Source organism: Poromitra crassiceps (genome assembly GCF_964638095.1).
Source record: "Poromitra crassiceps genome assembly, chromosome: 11".
NCBI classification, from domain to species: domain Eukaryota; kingdom Metazoa; phylum Chordata; class Actinopteri; order Beryciformes; family Melamphaidae; genus Poromitra; species Poromitra crassiceps.
The window spans coordinates 16,812,811-16,829,754 of record NC_139643.1 but is presented as its reverse complement, the minus strand read 5'-3'; the positions used below and the strand labels follow the sequence as shown (position 1 = coordinate 16,829,754).

At 45.3% G+C, this 16,944-nt stretch overlaps 2 protein-coding genes across 2 annotated transcripts; both read left to right on the top strand.

The window, feature by feature from the left end:
* Positions 1 to 206: 206 nt before the first annotated feature.
* Positions 207 to 1,227, top strand: LOC310784860 (uncharacterized protein; the record flags this gene model as incomplete). The annotated part of the gene is made up of 2 exons (XM_083645895.1): positions 207 to 974; positions 1,132 to 1,227. The coding sequence occupies 2 exons, from the start codon at positions 207 to 209 to the stop codon at positions 1,225 to 1,227; spliced, it is 864 nt and encodes a 287-aa protein (XP_083502021.1).
* A 1-nt stretch (position 1,228) lies between these two features.
* On the top strand, positions 1,229 to 15,675 carry LOC310785776 (toll-like receptor 13). Its single transcript, XM_083646919.1, has 5 exons — positions 1,229 to 2,175; positions 7,921 to 8,038; positions 11,636 to 11,869; positions 14,740 to 14,780; positions 14,905 to 15,675. Exons 1-3 carry the CDS (start codon positions 1,344 to 1,346, stop codon positions 11,865 to 11,867), a joined length of 1,182 nt encoding a protein of 393 aa, XP_083503045.1. The 5' UTR covers positions 1,229 to 1,343; the 3' UTR covers positions 11,868 to 11,869; positions 14,740 to 14,780; positions 14,905 to 15,675.
* The last annotated feature ends 1,269 nt before the right edge of the window (positions 15,676 to 16,944 follow it).

Genomic DNA, 16,944 nt, shown 5'->3' with positions numbered 1-16,944 from the left:
AAGCTTTCGTGGACTTGGCAGAGTTAAGGGTACTTAACATCAACCTAAATAGACTTACAAACCTCACAGACAAAATGTTTCTAGGGCTGTCCAGTTTAGTAGAGCTATCACTGGAGAGCAACACCATTGCATATATCGCTCCCTTGGCCTTTCAGTCGCTGTTGAGCTTACATAAAGTAAACTTGGGTTTTAACTACCTAGGGCAAATGGCTGACATTATGCCTCTCTTACAACTACCACGCTTACATGACCTGTTTCTTAAAAATAACCACTTCAGCTCTTTTCAATCTAATGACCTGCCTTTTAACTTCTCCTCAGGGCTCAGAGTGTTAAACTTATATCAGAATCCATTGCAGAAGTTCAGCATCACAAGAGACATCTTTCCTCATCTTCGAAGTGTGACCCTGACCATAACCAGCAGAGACTTTGAGTGGGACGTCCCGGACAAGTCTTTTCTAAGGACCTTGACTCATTTGCACTTGGGGGGGATTTGTTTTGACGCCTACAGACAGATGCTGCAGACTGCTGACTCAGTGCAATATCTATTTGTGAATGTTATGAGGGAGTTGATACATGATGGTCTGGTAGACATCGCCTGCCAAATTCTTGCACTTAGAACTCTTAATCTGAATGATAATGAACTTGTCAGTGTGGACAATGAACTGCTGCAGTCTTGCTCTCAGCTTACTGAGCTGGATTTATCAGAGAACTATCTGACCGAGATGTCTGAGGATTCACTCAGATCACTGAAGCAGCTCAGGCGTCTGAGCGTCCACAGTAACAGTCTGTCTAAAGTGCCACTTGCCCTTAGAGGCATTTCCACGCTTGAAATCCTAGATCTGAATTTGAATGTGATCTGTGAGCTAGGTTGCTCTGACTTCCTGAATCTGACAAGATTGACAGAACTTAATCTCAATGGCAATCGCATTTCGGAACTCAAAGTATGTGTTTTTCAAAATTTGAATCTTTTGAAAGTCTTAAATATGGGAGAAAACAATGTTTTAACTCTTGGAAATACCTTCAAACTCAGTTTACCAAAACTAGAAGTTTTGAATTTACATGGGCATGGTTTCGAGCATATCAGAAAAGGAGATTTTAGAAATTTGTCTTCCCTAATGTCTTTGGATTTAGAATCAGACATCACAGATGTGGATATCGCAGACGAGGTTTTTGAAGGACTGTATAATCTCAGGACTCTCAATCTGTCAATACGGACTTACAATTTAAACCCAGATTTATTTATAGGACTGTTTTACTTAGAAGATCTAATACTTCATCTCACTTGGGACCTGGCCATCAATTGGTCACCTTTCAGATATTTATTTTCCTTGAAGAAACTTAGTATGAAATTTGACAGAGAAAGTCACGCACACGTCCCTCCAGATCTGCTCAAGGGTCTGAAGTCTTTAGAGCACTTTGCAGCTGAGAAGATGCTAAGTGCTTATCTGACTCGGATAACAGACCCAGACCCATTTAAATACACACCTCAGCTGAAGAGTCTTGTGTTCAGCGACAGTGATCTGTCAGATCTGAGGCCTGAACTGTTTCATGCAATCCCAAACCTGGAGGCTCTGGATCTTTCCAACAGTAATTTCAGGTCCTTGGATTTCCTGGCCCAGGCCAAACTGACTAAACTCATCTGCTTGAACGTGAGCCAGAATGATCTGACAGTGATCAATGAGACTGTCTTTGACTCGCTCCCTGCCCTAACATACCTGGACCTGCTTGGTAACCCTTTCAGTTGTGACTGCTCTAATTCTGGCTTTAACCAGTGGACACAAAGCAACAATCAAACACAGGTTCTTAATGGCCACCAGTACATGTGCAGCCATCCTCTTAGTAAAGTGAGAACCAAATTTCTAGACTTTGACATCCATTCCTGTTGGATGGACGCTAGCTTCCTCTGCTTCATTTGCAGCATGTGTGTGATTGTGCTAACTCTCCTCACATCCTTTATCTACCACTTGCTGAGGTGGCAGCTAGTCTATGCCTACTACCTCTTCCTGGCCTTCCTTTATGACAGCAGCAGGAGGAAGAAGGGAGCTCGTCTCCGCTATGATGCTTTCATCTCCTACAACGTTCAGGATGAGGCATGGCTTCTCCGAGAGATGCTTCCAGTGCTGGAAGGAGAGCAGGGCTGGAGACTCTGTCTGCACCACAGAGACTTCCAACCAGGTAGAGAGTCTGTCTGTCGGTCTGTCTGTCTGTCTGTCTTATCTTCTTCCTCTTAGAACTGCATTGAGAGTAACCCTATACTCTCAGGCAGAGAGACAGACGGTGTTGTGGCAATTCTTAATTATTTCTGCTCACTTTGCTACTGTCCTTGGAGGTGTGAAGTAATCCCAGTAAAAAAAAAAGCTGTTTCCCTAGAATCACTGACTATTAAACCATAAGAAGCTATTAAAATTACCTATTTCTTGTAGGTGGGAAACAAACACTGAGAAGTGAATAGCTAACACTATATAAATTATTTTTATTGGGCGGGTGGAGTACTGTAAGATGTATTTTATAGACACCATCAGGTGCACTAATTATAATGTCTCAAAAAGCAATGATACCCAATATATTGGTTTGCTGATATTGGCCATCCATCCATCCACCTTCAAATGCTCATCGGAGATTTGGTCGCGGAGGTAGTAGTTCCAGCAGGGCATTCCAAACTTCCCTTTCCCTGGCCAGCTTAACCAGCTCTGACTGGGGAATCCCGAGGTGTTCCCAGGCCAGCGTGGAGATATTGGGCTCTGTAATGCCAGACGCAGCCCAGAGTAGTGGGCGTGGACCAGCGCACTCGATATTTTGGTATCGGCACTACAGGTGGCCTTACGGCTGGGACACACATCTTGCGTCTGCTGTGCGTCTGCGTGGCGTTACCTGTTGATTTTCATTTCGGCGCCCATGTTAACAGGTTACAGCAGCCACACCACCGGCATCAGACGTGCGTCTCAGGCGCGGGTCTTGCGAGGCGTGAGACGCGCGTCATCTAGAGAATAGAAGCAACGCCTATTTTTTCTGCTTACCGCGCGCGTGTCTCTACACAAATAGACACAAATAGACATTCAAATTATATTTTACAGGGGCAGCCACAGCCAATCAAGGCTCGTTTTGATTTGAGACGGGAGGATGAGCTGAGCTATAGGCTATAACGTGGCTTCGTTCCTCCCCTCCCCTCCCCACCACACACACACAGACACACACACACACACAAATCAATACAGCCTTGATTACGAAGTGAGCCCAAGCGATCTTCAGTTAAAATCATCATTGTATTGTTTATAGCAAATTTAATAAAAGGTAAACTCTATAGGAAGAGAGTTGGCAGACAGACAGCAGCGCGCAGCAGCCACGCTGCCTGTGTGGATGCCGCGGGCATGCCAGCCGCAGCCAGCACGCCATGCACATGCACTAGACTAGGTAGGTACACGCAAGATGTGTGTCCCGGCCGTTAAGCATTATAACCACGCCTTTTAAGCGTAAAATTATGGACAATCTGGTCATTGGAGAAGTGCAGTAAACGAATCACAAGCGTCCCTTTTAAGCTCCAATTCCACGGAGCGATCCAGTAAAGCCAGAAAAGCCAAGCGCTCTGCTCCCCCCCTCCCTTTCATCCCGTCTGTCTGTCTCCATATATAGGCTATTATTCCATATTATTATGCTTCTCAAACCAATCTAACTGCAGTTTAAATACTGCAAGCATGTAAATATGCTACACTATAGCAAGATCAAAGTGAAAAGAATGTTCTAAACGCATTGGCTAGAAAAAAAATAGCCTATCCCTATGTCATGATGAGATTAGATTGGTGAAAGTTTGTCCAGAATGATATTGTTTTCTCTCCCCTGCTGCACAGGTAGGATGATGCACATAAATATCGCCTACATTATGTAAAGTCATTGCAGAAATGTGTTTTTATTGTAAAACTAAATGTGAAGCAGGGCCAATTTATTGGAGCGGACATCACAGTATAGCACATGACAGTAGAACCGTGTTATCTAAATCACGTTAAATCTGCGAGGGATATATATAGCCCCAGGATGACATGACATGACATGATGTTCTACAATTGCATGTTGTGTTAACATTACACATTATTTCTATCTACCTTTCTATCTATTTAGGCTCATTTGGATGCTATTTATTATCGAAATGGATTTTTTTTTTTTTTTTTAACCTTTATTTTACCAGGCGAGACAATTAAGAACAAAATTCTTATTTACAATGTCGGCCTGCCTCATAAGGGGAAAGGGGAGGAGGGCTAAAAGATAAAACATGTAAAAAAAAAAAAAAAAGCACATAAAACTACAATTAAATCGACAATTAAATGAAATGCAACAAAACAACAATAGGCATTAAACACAGCAGTAAGAAGCACATAACAACACAACAGCAAGCATCAACAAGGACAGCAACATTAACACAGAGAGGCATAAAAACAGAAAGTGAGCAGACATGAGCGCAAGGGGGCATAAAAACAAGTAAAGGTGGACAGAGGGGGTGTGTAATGGAAGTGATACAAGTGCTACCCTACAGAGAAGGGAAGCATGTACAAGAATCAGTTAGGGAGTCTGAAATAGTGAGTCTGAAGGCAGAGAGGGAGATGAGTTTGTCGAGTTTGAGGGTTTTTTGCAGAGCATTCCAGTCAGAGGGGTCAGCAAACTGGAATGATGCACGGCCAAGGGAAGTGGTGGATTTGGGAATTTTTAGTTGGATGTGGAGTGAGGATCGGGTGTTGTGAGTGACAGGCAGAGGGTGAAGCAGGTGCCACAGATAGGGGGGTGATATGTGGAGGAGAGTTTTATAGATGAGGGTAAGCCAGTGCATGTGATGGCGGGTGTGAAGGGAGGGCCAGTTGACCAGGGAATAAAGAGTGCAGTGGTGGGTACTGTAGGGGGCGTTAGTGGCGAACCGGATGGCCGAGTGATAAAGTGTGTCGAACGTGGAGAGTGTACCTTTACATGCAGACCTGTAGATTGTGTCACCGTAGTCGAGCATGGGGAGAATGGTCATTTGAATGAGGGTGCGTTTAGCGGATATGGTGAAGGAGTGACGGTTTCTATAGAAAGCCAAGTTTGGCCTTAATCTTGGTCTGTAGTTTTGAGATGTGGTGTGAGAAAGATAGTGAGCTGTCTAACCAAATTCCCAGGTATTTATACACCGTGACCTGCTCCAGGATAGCTCCCTCACAGGTGGTAATGATGGGGGCTGGAGGGGGTGTGGTGCCCTTACGGCTGAACCACATGACCTTGGTCTTGGAGGTGTTAAGGGACAGTTTGAGGTGAGTGAAGGCCTGTTGGATCTGGAGGAAGCTATCCTGGAGAGTTGTTAGTACAGTGTCAGGGGAGGGACCAGTGGCATAGAGAATAGTGTCGTCAGCATATAAGTGAATGAGTGAATTTCCAGCAACCAGGGGGATATTGTTGATGTATATAGAGAACAGAGTGGGTCCAAGTATGGATTAGCCCAATGCATGCTGGGAGATTTCACATGTGTGGCTTTGTGCCTGTCTGCTGTCTGATGCGCGAGAGAGTAAGAAAGAGAGAACTGGCGAACTTTTTTCCAGCAGTCATTGTGCCTGTCTGATGAGCAAGAGAGAGGGAGTGACACAGAGAGAGGGGGGACAGAGAGTTAGATGGCAGAGGAAAGCTCCACGCAACCGGCGCACTGAATAGGCCTGGTTTTGAAAAGCGCTAAGCGCTAAATTAACGCCAGGGCAGAAGATATCGTTAGGCCGGTATTTAAGGCCGAAACGCCCATTCCCGCCTATTCTGGCAGTGCGCCACGCCTGTTTGGCGTAAAGCGCATTTCGGGGCCTAAAGCCATGTTGCTATCTTCCCGAGGCAGGCGCAAGGCACGTTTTTTTGCGTTTAAGGCCAGTTTTTGCGCCTAAGGCCTGTGGGAGAATAGGGCCCATAGAGCTCTATCTTCCCACTGGCCTTAGGCACTAAACTGGCATTAAACGCAAAAAAACACGCTTTGCGCCTGCCTCGGGAAGATAGCATCATGTTTTTAGGCCCCGAAATGCGCTTTACGCCGAAGAGGCATGGCGCAGTGCCAGAATAGGCGTTTCGGCCTTAAATACCGGCCTATAATGCTATCTTCCCCCCTGGCATTAATTTAGCTTTTAGCGCTTTTCAAAACCAGGCCTTATTCAGTGCGCCGGGGATATTAGTGTGCATAATAGCGCGCAGCTCTCCTCTGCCATCTCACTCTCTCTCCCCCTCTCTCTCTCTCTCACTCCCTCTCTCTCGCGCGCCAAACAGGCACAATGACAGATGAAAAAAAGTTTGTTATATCGTAGTTTTGAGCCCCTGTGATTCAGAGGCTGTTGCATCATCCTACCTGTGCAGCGGGGGAGAAGAAAAGGTAGCAAGAGAAAACTATATCATTCTGCCCAAACTTTCACCAATCTAATCTCATCATGACATCCAGGGATAGGCTATGTTTCTAGCCGATGCGTTTAGAACATTCTTTTCACTTTGATCTTACTATAGTGTAGCGTATTTACATGCTTGCTGTATTTAAACTGCAGTGAGATTGGTTTGAGAAGCATACTAATATGGAATAATATATATGGAGACAGCCGGGGATGAAAGAGGGAGGAGGGGGAGCTCAGAGCACTTTGGTCGGGCTTTTCTCACCGGATTGGATCGCTCCGTGGAATGGAACATGAAAGGGACATTGTGATTTGTTTACTGCACTTCTCCAATGAGCACGGTGTGAATAATTCTACGCTTAAAAGGCGTGGTTATAATGCTTAAGGCCACGTTTAGCGCCGACACGAGAATAGGCACTGCGCCGGTCCACGCCCACTAATATGCGCTGGGCCTGGCGCTAAGCGCTAATTTAATGCCATCAGGACCACGTCATCTGCAAAAAGCAACAACGTGTTCACATCAATAGACAGTTGATCATCATCCTTAGCTCACCGGACTGCAACCCCCCCGCCCACACACACACACACACACACACACACACACACACACACACACACACACACACACACACACACACACACACACACACACACACACACACACACACACACACAACTATGCCTCAAAATCCTGTCCATGAATATCACAAACAGGTGGATAGGTGACAAGGCGCAGCCCTGTAGGAGGCCAACCCCCATTGGGAGCGAGTCCGGAACCCGGTCATAAGCCTTCTCCAAATCCACATGAGAATGATTTACAGCAACACAATGCCATTTCCTGCCTTTTATTTCTATTTATGATTATTGTGGCTTTTATTGATAGTATTATGTTACATCACCACATGGCCATCTTGGTAGGAAAATAACAGGCAATTGTAATCAAGTAACAGGTGATTAACAGGTCAAGTGACACAAACCACCCGGTATTGTAGCGCCATATTGGTAGGAAAATGCTTGTGACATCATGGGAATAGGCTTGGAGTTGTGAGGAGGCGGGAAAGGGTACAGGGGGAGTAGGGGTGTTACTATCTTGAAATCCCATAGTCTTTGGTTCATCGTGACGTCAGGTTATACCACATTTTGTGCAGTTTTGAGGGCAACAAAAAAAGCAGGGTTGAACCCATAGAGGGCACTTAGCCTATACGGCTGAAAATGAACCAAATGGTACAATGGTAACAGTTTGGTCTCGAATGTGGAAATTCTGACCAGAATTCTTCACACACTATACCCAAAGTCATATATATTGGTTAAAAGCTGAAAAAATGTGTTTTGGGGGTAAGTTACACTTTAAGGATAATTGTTCTGTCTTTTAGGGGCAAGTTTGTAAATATACTTATGATGTAATGTCTTCTGTGCTGTCTGCACATAGAAGACAATGAATATTGTTGTGACCTCAGACTGATTGTTTCAGAGCAAAGAAGAGGCAAATCAGAGCTAAGGTGAGAGGTATCTTAATTCAGTAGTCTGTGATTTTCCTGTTGCTTCCCCATAGGTAAGCCCATCATAGAGAACATTACAGACGCCATCTACGGCAGCAGGAAGACCATCTGTGTGATCAGCCGTCGTTACCTGGAGAGCGAGTGGTGCTCCAGGGAGATCCAGATGGCCAGGTGAGGGCCCCGCCTCTCACACAGCAGCGCTTCTTGCTCTATCTCCCCAGTTCCCCGAGCCACTCAGTCCATTTAACTCTCCAACCCGTACATCCAGTGGCGTGTCTAGGGAGTGGCCTGGGGTGGCATGGGCCACCCCTAGAATCTGATTGGCCACCCCAGGTGCCACCCCATATGATTGGCTCTCTGCACAGTCAGTAAACCAAGCTTCTGTGCAATCCAGTCTTAAACCTGAGAGGCAGTGATGAGCTATAGTAGTGTCTAGCCTGCTGAAAGCCCCAGAGAAGAAGATCTATAGTAGTGTCTAGCCTGCCGAAAGCCCCAGAGAAGAAGATCTTGATTTGAGGATTTGGCGCAGCTGAGCAGCAAACAACTTAACGCTAAACCAACGTTGTGTGTGTGTGTGACGAAGTGAAGCATCCTCTGTCTGATTCCTGGCGGCTACATGGACCAGGTGTGTTCTATATGCTATTTATTTATTGTGGCATGTGTGAGTAGACTCTTTGATACATATGACATAACTACTGTGCCAGTAGTTTAAAGAAAGACAACATACATTACCTGCCAACAAACACGGAGATTTTCACTTTGAAATTAAGCACCCTCGCTAAAAAAAATATGACATGTTACGGTAGACTTGAAACTTCACCCTGTCTTTAAAACTAAGCTACTAACAGGGTAAACGGACAATAAACCTGTGTGCTAGGCTACGTGATAATGTGGTGCAGCAGGTGTGTTTTCATCTGAGCTTGCTAGTTGCTAACATGAGCAAACCTGTCGTCAGTCATTGTTTGGTTGTCAATGCTAATGCTAGCTATGTAAATCTGTCTTGTGTAACTTTGTAGGCCTGATGTGAGCATGTCAAATGTATCCATGCATGCACAAGGAAATCTATTGTGCAAGACATATAAAGTGACATACAGTATGTCTTCATGTGACTATTACAGTATGAAAAGAAATCAGAACATTGAGGATTTCTTCTCCATCAAAACAAAGAAATTAAAAACTGCACAGCAGGACAGAGCAGCCAGCAGCACTGCTACCAGTCAGTTAGTCAGAGCTGCAGGAGAGAGCAGCAACAAGCTCTCCTCCTTGTCAGTCAGATGAGTCAAGCCAGCAGCTTGACAGCAGGAGCCCCCAGCTGTATGTGTGGGTATGTACATACTGTAAAATCCTAATAGTTCCAGATTTCTCTTTAGTAACCTAAACAGTTATCTTGATATTGCCTTGATGTCAATGGAATTGTGGTTAATTGCCAGACATTGCAACTAAAGTTGAAACTTGTAAATTATGTGTGTAGAACTGGGAAGCTTTATATTACATTTGTATGGTGCTACTCTGTGTGATTGATGATTGATCTTAAATTATGCTTTAAACACAGGAACGTAAGACACTGTAATGTTACTAATTAAAGTAGATATATGTACCGTAGTCTAGTTGGGACGAACATGGTAAATTAATGCTATTCTGACGTGTGCCGTGTGCGTGCACAGTGCGAGCGAGTGCGTGTGTTTTTTTGGCTAAAAGTCCAAAAAATGTCAAATTTCCGTGGCCACCCCTTCATAAGTCTGTGCCCCCCTTGTGCCACCCTGGTAAAAACAGTCTGGACACGCCACTGCGTACATCCTGTCCCAATGTGTCCCATGTGTGTGCAGCTTATGTAGACAGAGTTTATCCAGAAACTCAAGAGCTAGATGACAGAGCTTATCTAGGAACTCAAGAGCTAGATGACAGAGCTTTATCTAGGAACTCAACAGCTATGACAGAGCTTTATCCAGGAACTCATGAGCTAGATGACAGAGCTTTATGCAGGAAGTCAAGATCTAGATGACAGAGCTTCATCTAGGAAATGGTAAAGTGAATGGACTGTATTTATACAGCGCATTTCATAATAGTGTATCGATACCCAAAGCGGTTTTACATGAATACCTCACATTCGCCCATTCGCACTCACATTCACTCACCGACGGCGTCTGCAGTCATGCAAAGTGCTGACTGCTCATCGGGAGCAGTTAGGGGTTCAGTGTCTTGCTCAAGGACACTTCGACACACTACCGGGAGGAGCCAGACTCAAACTGGGAACCTTCCGATTCCCAGGCGCAGTGGCGTAACGTCATTGCCATGGGCCCCAGTGCAAATATTTGCTCTGGGCCCTACCTACTGTAACAATTATATTGTTATAGAAAATATGGACTCACTCATTATTTTTTCGTCAGGCAGATTGTTAGCCGTCTATTGTGCCCCCGAAGGACCCACGATGTAAACAAGACTGAGCCATGCGCTACGTGAAGGGATATTCCTCCAGCTCCATATATGGTCAATGATGTCACCAGAACAGGAGACTCCGCTGACATGTTGGAAAGAGAACGCGTTCGTATTTTACCATACGATGACACCAATCCACTGAATCTAGTAAACTAAACTTAAAGCTATAGCATTTGTTAGCCTAGTAAGCTAGATGAGGGCAAGTGCTGACTGCATAATACAGCATGGAAGTTTATTTGGAGTGGGACTGCAGCAGAAACCGTAAGTACGTTACGGCTCCCCAAAGCGAGACTCGCTCTTCATGGGCCCTTGACAGCTCTGGGCCCCGGTGCACCACACCGCATGCACCGTCGATCCTTACGCCAGTGCCCAGGCGACAGCTCATCCTGAGCTAATGCCGCCCCACAAGAGCTGGATTATAGAGCTTTAGGAATTCAAAAGAGCTACATGGCCGAGCTTTATACGAATTCAAAAGAGCTATAGAAGGCAGAGAAAAATGTGTGGAAAGGGCTACCCCACCTGTTACACAGTGACGGCAACTGGGGTCCTGACCAAACGTCAGTTTGTGATGGTTGGGAGTGAGAATGTGTTGAAGAAGAAGAAGAACCGACAAATCCGTCTTTATTTGTCACACAACACCCGTTACAACACACGTATGTGGCCAGCCACACACACACTCATGCCGATGGGCCGGGTAAATAGTCTCTGCTCATTTTAACCAAAGACATGGCATGCCCCTCCTCCAGCGGACAGCCAGGAGCAGTGGGCAGCTACAGCATACAGTGCCCAGGGACCATCTTCTGTCGTCGTCGGTCAGGCGGCAATCTTCTTGCATGTTTTTAGTGGGGCTTCACATGGGGAGGAAAGCCCTGCGGAACACAGGGAGAAAATGCAAACTCCACACAGAAAGGCGCTTTCATGATCTAACCTGGGGGGACCAGGCCCCCAGCACCACAGCGTCCCACGCGGCAATCGAACGCAGGACCTTCTTGCTGTGAGGCGACAGCACTACCACTGCCCCACTGTTGCACTAGTTTATTTTTATCGTCTTATCTTCTTTTATCTAAGTCTTTTATAGTTTGTCTATCTCTTGTCTGTATTTGTACTTTTTGTATGTTACTGTACACACTCCCTCCCTCCTTTCTGTTTCCATACTATATGCCTGATCCATGTGTTGTTATTTGTATCTGTTGCCTGCTCGATTTTATCTTGTTTTCTGTGTAAAAAATAAATGAATTATTATGTATTATTATATTGTTTATTACTGTAAAGCACTTTGAATGACCTTAGTGTGAAATGTGCTATACAAATAAAGCTGCGTTGCCTTGCCAGCTTCCGTCTGTTTGACGAGCAGAAGGACGTGTTGATCCTGCTGTTTGTGGAGGAGATCCCGGCCTGGCGGCTGTCTCCCTACTACCGCATGAGGAAGCTTCTGAAGAGACACTCCTACCTGAGCTGGCCCCGGGCCCACAGGCACCAAGGACTCTTCTGGCAGAACGTAGGCCGAGCGCTGGAGACGGGGGACGGTCCCGCTGAGTCCACACACCTCCTCTCTGGACTGTGAAGGTGTGTGAAGTAAGGTACAAACACACCAGAATATGTGTGTCATTGAGAACTACTACTGAGTTGTGAGGTTTCCAGACCAAATTTCAAGGAGAAGGCCACACATGCAGGGGGGTGGGGGGGGAGACACGCACAGCCAACAAAACCACTGGGCTGGGTGCGGGATCAAAAATATCTTGAAATGTTAGGAAAGAATAGGATCCGCACACCATGAAGCTCACGTTTAAAGTTTTTCATTTATTTTGCGAGTGTCTCGAGACATCACGCTCACAAAATAAATAAATGGGAGCTTCATGGTCTGCGGATCCAACTTCTTTCCCAACCATTTATACTCATCAGAGCCTTTTCCAACCTAGAACCAGTGTTCCCCCAATCCTGGCCCAACTACGTCTTCAGCTGCCGACTGATGCCGACCAGAAGTAACATTAGGCATATTTGCGACTGTTGCATTATCCACACCTTCCGGTAACATTATTAGCGGGGTTTCTGGGTGTAAATCCATAGCCGCATTAGCAAGCAGCTAAGCTAACGTACAGCTGGACCAAAACCACAATATCACAGCAGCTAAAACTACAACAAGCTAACGCAAGGTCCCTCCATGAACCGAAAACACGCCCCCAAATCTAGTTTCCCCCCGACGGCAGTCACATTGTTGCTGTTTGGCTAGACGGGCTTCAGTAGATAAATCTTCTTTATTTTTCTGTGTGCTTTTTACTGGACTATGTTGTTGGTTGTTTGCTGATACTGTAGCTAGCAAACGTAATGTTAACCTAGCCTTCTTCTTCGTTGGTGTATTTCTGGCCGGAGCCAGTACAAGAGGCAAGCTCATGAACGCACAGAACGTCACATCCGCCAGATTTGCTGGGAAATCTTGACCCGGCAGGAGCAGAATCACACAGGCATAGCTTTGGAATGGGTGAACGCAGAGAGATGCGGCGGAGCATTCACTCATTGGTAGTAAAAAACATTTCGTGAACATTTATTTCTCCCCAAACTTACGCATTGGACCTTATAGATGTGACTACAGTATATACAATGAAATGTGTCCATGAAGATTGTGATGTGTCCACGCTGAGTATAACAGGAAAGGGGAAAGTTGACCAAGGTTCTGCCGGTAGAGTGAAAAGGGGTGAGACTTATGCCGCGTTCCAGTTGCACTCGGAACTAGGTATTTCTCAGGTCAAAGGTCGCAAACTATTAGAACCTTATTTAGCCCCATAGAAAACGCCCCTGTGGGACATCACCTGAACTGGGAGCCTGGTAAACCAGCCCGTCACGTGAACTCACATTTCATTTTTTGTTTTGCGAGACTGTCTGGCCCCAAGGCCTGGGAGGGTGTTAAGCAGAAGCTGCAAAGCGGAAGAGCCAATCAGCGACTGCGCTGTGATTGACAGCGCAAGTTGGCCAATCAGGAACGCCACTAGCACTGCACTAACAAAACAATAATGGCCGCGTCCCTGCCTGTCCAGCTCGAGGAGTAATGTCAGCGTTTGTCTAATAAAGTGCAGTTATTGCAGAAATAGACTCAATAACAACAATTAAACAAGTACAGGAGTATCGCCGCAACCGCAGAGTTTCTCGGCGGAAAACATGTTTTTGCCATTCTCCCGAGTGGATTTGGGTTTGACTGGATACGACGCTGATTGGCTGAACGAGTTGTCTGTCAAGGCAACTACGCCCGCCCATGGTCCCACCCCTGCTAAGGACTGGGTGAAGAGTTGGGCCCGACAGTCACACAGAAACAAATGAAATGTGAGTTCATGTGACGGGCTGGTTTACCAGGCTAGGATTTCCTCCCCCGAAACTCGAGGAAACCTCACCAGCCCCGACCTCAAAATCAACAGCAGTGAAACTAATGGCTCATTTCCACCACATTTTACTGCCCTGCACAGCTCGTCACCACTCGGCTCTAATCGTTTCGGCCCGATGGACGTTTTGCTTCCACCGCGGATCAACTGCCCCCACCCACCCCCGCCCACAGCTGGTCGTCATAGCGACCGCATATCTGTCCTTCGCTTATAGCCGAAGTAGGCTATAACATAACGTTACAATTAAATCCATCCACAGAACTTTTAAACTGTTTATGAAATACTGCTGCCTCTAAATGACCTACAGTGTACATGGGCAAATGTGACAATCGGCCAGGAGAATGGATATCACTTTGTAGTTAGTCAAACTCACAGGCATGCGCTGCGCTGTGCGGGGACGGGAGAGGCGCAACAGAGTGAAGCCTGTACCCCGCGGCCTCTCACCAGGCAAGACCGCGGCTTCACCAAACACCCGCTGCGGCCTAGCGGAGCGCTGCAGCCTGCACTCAGCTACAGAGCTTCCTGAGCAGCGGAATTTTTTCTCTCTCAGACAATTGAACACCCGCCACGATTTTATTTCACCGGAGGCGAAGGCAGCAACACAAAAGACTGATGGAAATATACATAACAGAAGGGAAGGTAAGCCCACTAAACTGGTATGCAGCCGCCAGCATCGCACTGCATTGACAGTCAGTAGACAGAGTAAACACGATTCTGCCTGACCAATCAGTCCTCAACAATGTTTTCACGTCACCGTATGAACCCGGGTTCACAGAATAGAACCACGACGAGGCAGGTACTAAAAGTAGCACGACTCGACCCCAATACAACCCGGGCTGGGATAGTTTTTAGTGGTGGAATGAGACCATTTATCGAGTCGAGCGGAGCGGGATCGCGCTACTACCTGCGGTGGAAATGGGCCATTAATGTCTTATTTGTGTCTCATTAAATCACTTACACAGACTGTCTAACTTCTATCTATGGACATGTTGCTAGAGTGTTTGTATGTGCAAAATACCATGTTATCAACCATTGTTATCAACTGTTATTTTTAATAATGTCTAGGTGGTCATTTGCAGTGCAACTGGAACGCGGCATTAGAAGAGGTAAGAGTCAATTGCTCATCCAGCTGTTGAGATTTAACAGCTTTCAAACTGACTTTCAGACCTGAACTCTGCTGGTTTGGAACAAAACCTCTCCACTCATTTGAGTTTGTGCTCTCGTTTTCAGAGCAGAGAGTGCAGTGTGTCCAGTTCAGCTCCGCGGCACCTCGTCACATTCAGCTCACGGATGTAGCCGTACACCAGCAGACTTTAATTTGATTTGATTTGATTTACTTTATTGTCCACCTTAGTGGAAATTTGTCTTTACAGCGCTAAACTTTTGCTGTTTATTCTTCAGTGCCTTTATTATTATTTACCTCAGTTATCTGTCCCAACAGGAATGAAAGTCTATTTTAATATGATGTTACTTGGTCAGTTTGTGGCTTCAGTCAGGAAACTCCTGGCTCAATAAAGAGGGTTCATTAACAGGCACAGAGCAAACAAAAAATCACTCTGCCAAAATGTCATTTTCCCGATTTTGTATTTTAACTTTGCCTTTTTTTCCTCTGGTTTCGACTGCTGTGTTACACATCTTTTCTATATTGTCTATTTGTCTTTATTGTGTATTTTCATTATTGTGTATAGACCCACACCCACAGCTCAAAACAGCATATTTCCATTTTCACAATTTTATTAATCACTGATAGAGATCAATAAAGGTCAGAGATTAACTAATGCACATTTTAAAGACAAACAGATGCTTTTAATGGGTGTTATCAATACTGTTTGTGTGTATTTCTTACACCCACAGCTCAAAACAGCATATTTCCATTTTCACAATGCTTATTAATCACTGATAGAGATCAATAAAGGTCATAGATTAATTAATGCACATTTTAAAGACAAACAGATGCTTTTAACGGGTGTTATCAATACTGTTTGTGTGTATTTCTTATAATGCTGTACAGTATGCAGATGTGAAATAAGCACATGTTTGATATTCATTGTAACTCAAAGGGAGGGTTTATTTGACTTTTCAAAACATAATAAACATTCATTAATTTGACCTCAGGTTTAGCTCTCATTTACTCACTTTTTAACCTTTATCTATTCAGGGAAGGTTCACATTAACACTGGAAGCCCCGCCCACTTCAACCACAGTCTTGTACTGGTGGCTGCAGAGCCGCTCCACTGCAGTGGTCAGGGACCGGGTGTTGAAGTGCCTTGCTCAAAGGCTCCATAGCATTGCTGAAGGAGAGAAGAACGTTTGTCATTTCATTTCCCCAGGCAGTTCTTTTTCACACAAAAAAGTCACCAGTCTTCAACCTCTGATTTTAATTCAGTCTCATCCTGAACAACAAAACGAAGAACGGATTAATAGATGTTTAGAACGCTTTAGAACTTTAGGAGTCAAACAAAATCTCAAATACAATTTGATACACACTGGGTTGATTGTAGCAGTAATAAGATATCTTATAGAGTAAGTCGATACAGGATGAAAAACTGTAAGAGTTCACCGAAGGTTTGAATCTGAGGGACGTGAAGAGGGAAGAGGACAGTTTCACTTCTTAGTGTGAGTATCGGTATCATTTCCTGTGTTTGGAGCTACAGAGGAAAACACATTTTACACTTACCCAACACAGGAAGTGAGCCACACGAGCAGGGGTGGTGGTGGTGGTGGTGGTGGTGTGTGTGTGTGTGTGTGTGTGTGTGTGTGTGTGTGTGTGTGTGTGTGTGTGTGTGTGTGTGTGTGTGTGTGTGTGTTGGGGGGGGGGGGGGGGGGGGCAATGCTGGGAGGGACAATTTCAAAAGATTTGTGAGAGACATGAGAGGAATGGGGCCCACAGAGACTGCTGCTATGTATAGACTCTTTTCACAGCAACCATTTGAGGTGGTAAAGCAGGAAGTAAAGCAGGTGTAACCAATGTAATTAATTATGGTTCCATTCCATTCAGGTGTTCCAGTGGCAGGGCACTCATTATTGATTTAACCTCAAACCGGGTTGCTTTGTGCTGCAGCCCTGCACACAAGGCTTCAGACAGAGAAGGAGGGCAAAGTTTAAAAGCCTTCAAATCAGGGAACATCAAGGCTTCAGACAGAGAAGGAGGGCAAAGTTTAAAAGCATTTATTTCAGAAGATTATTTAGAAGAGAACAGCACCTTCTGGATATGTTGTTAATGTTTGTTTACCTGCAAAATCGGCTGTTAATATAAATAATTAACTGCAG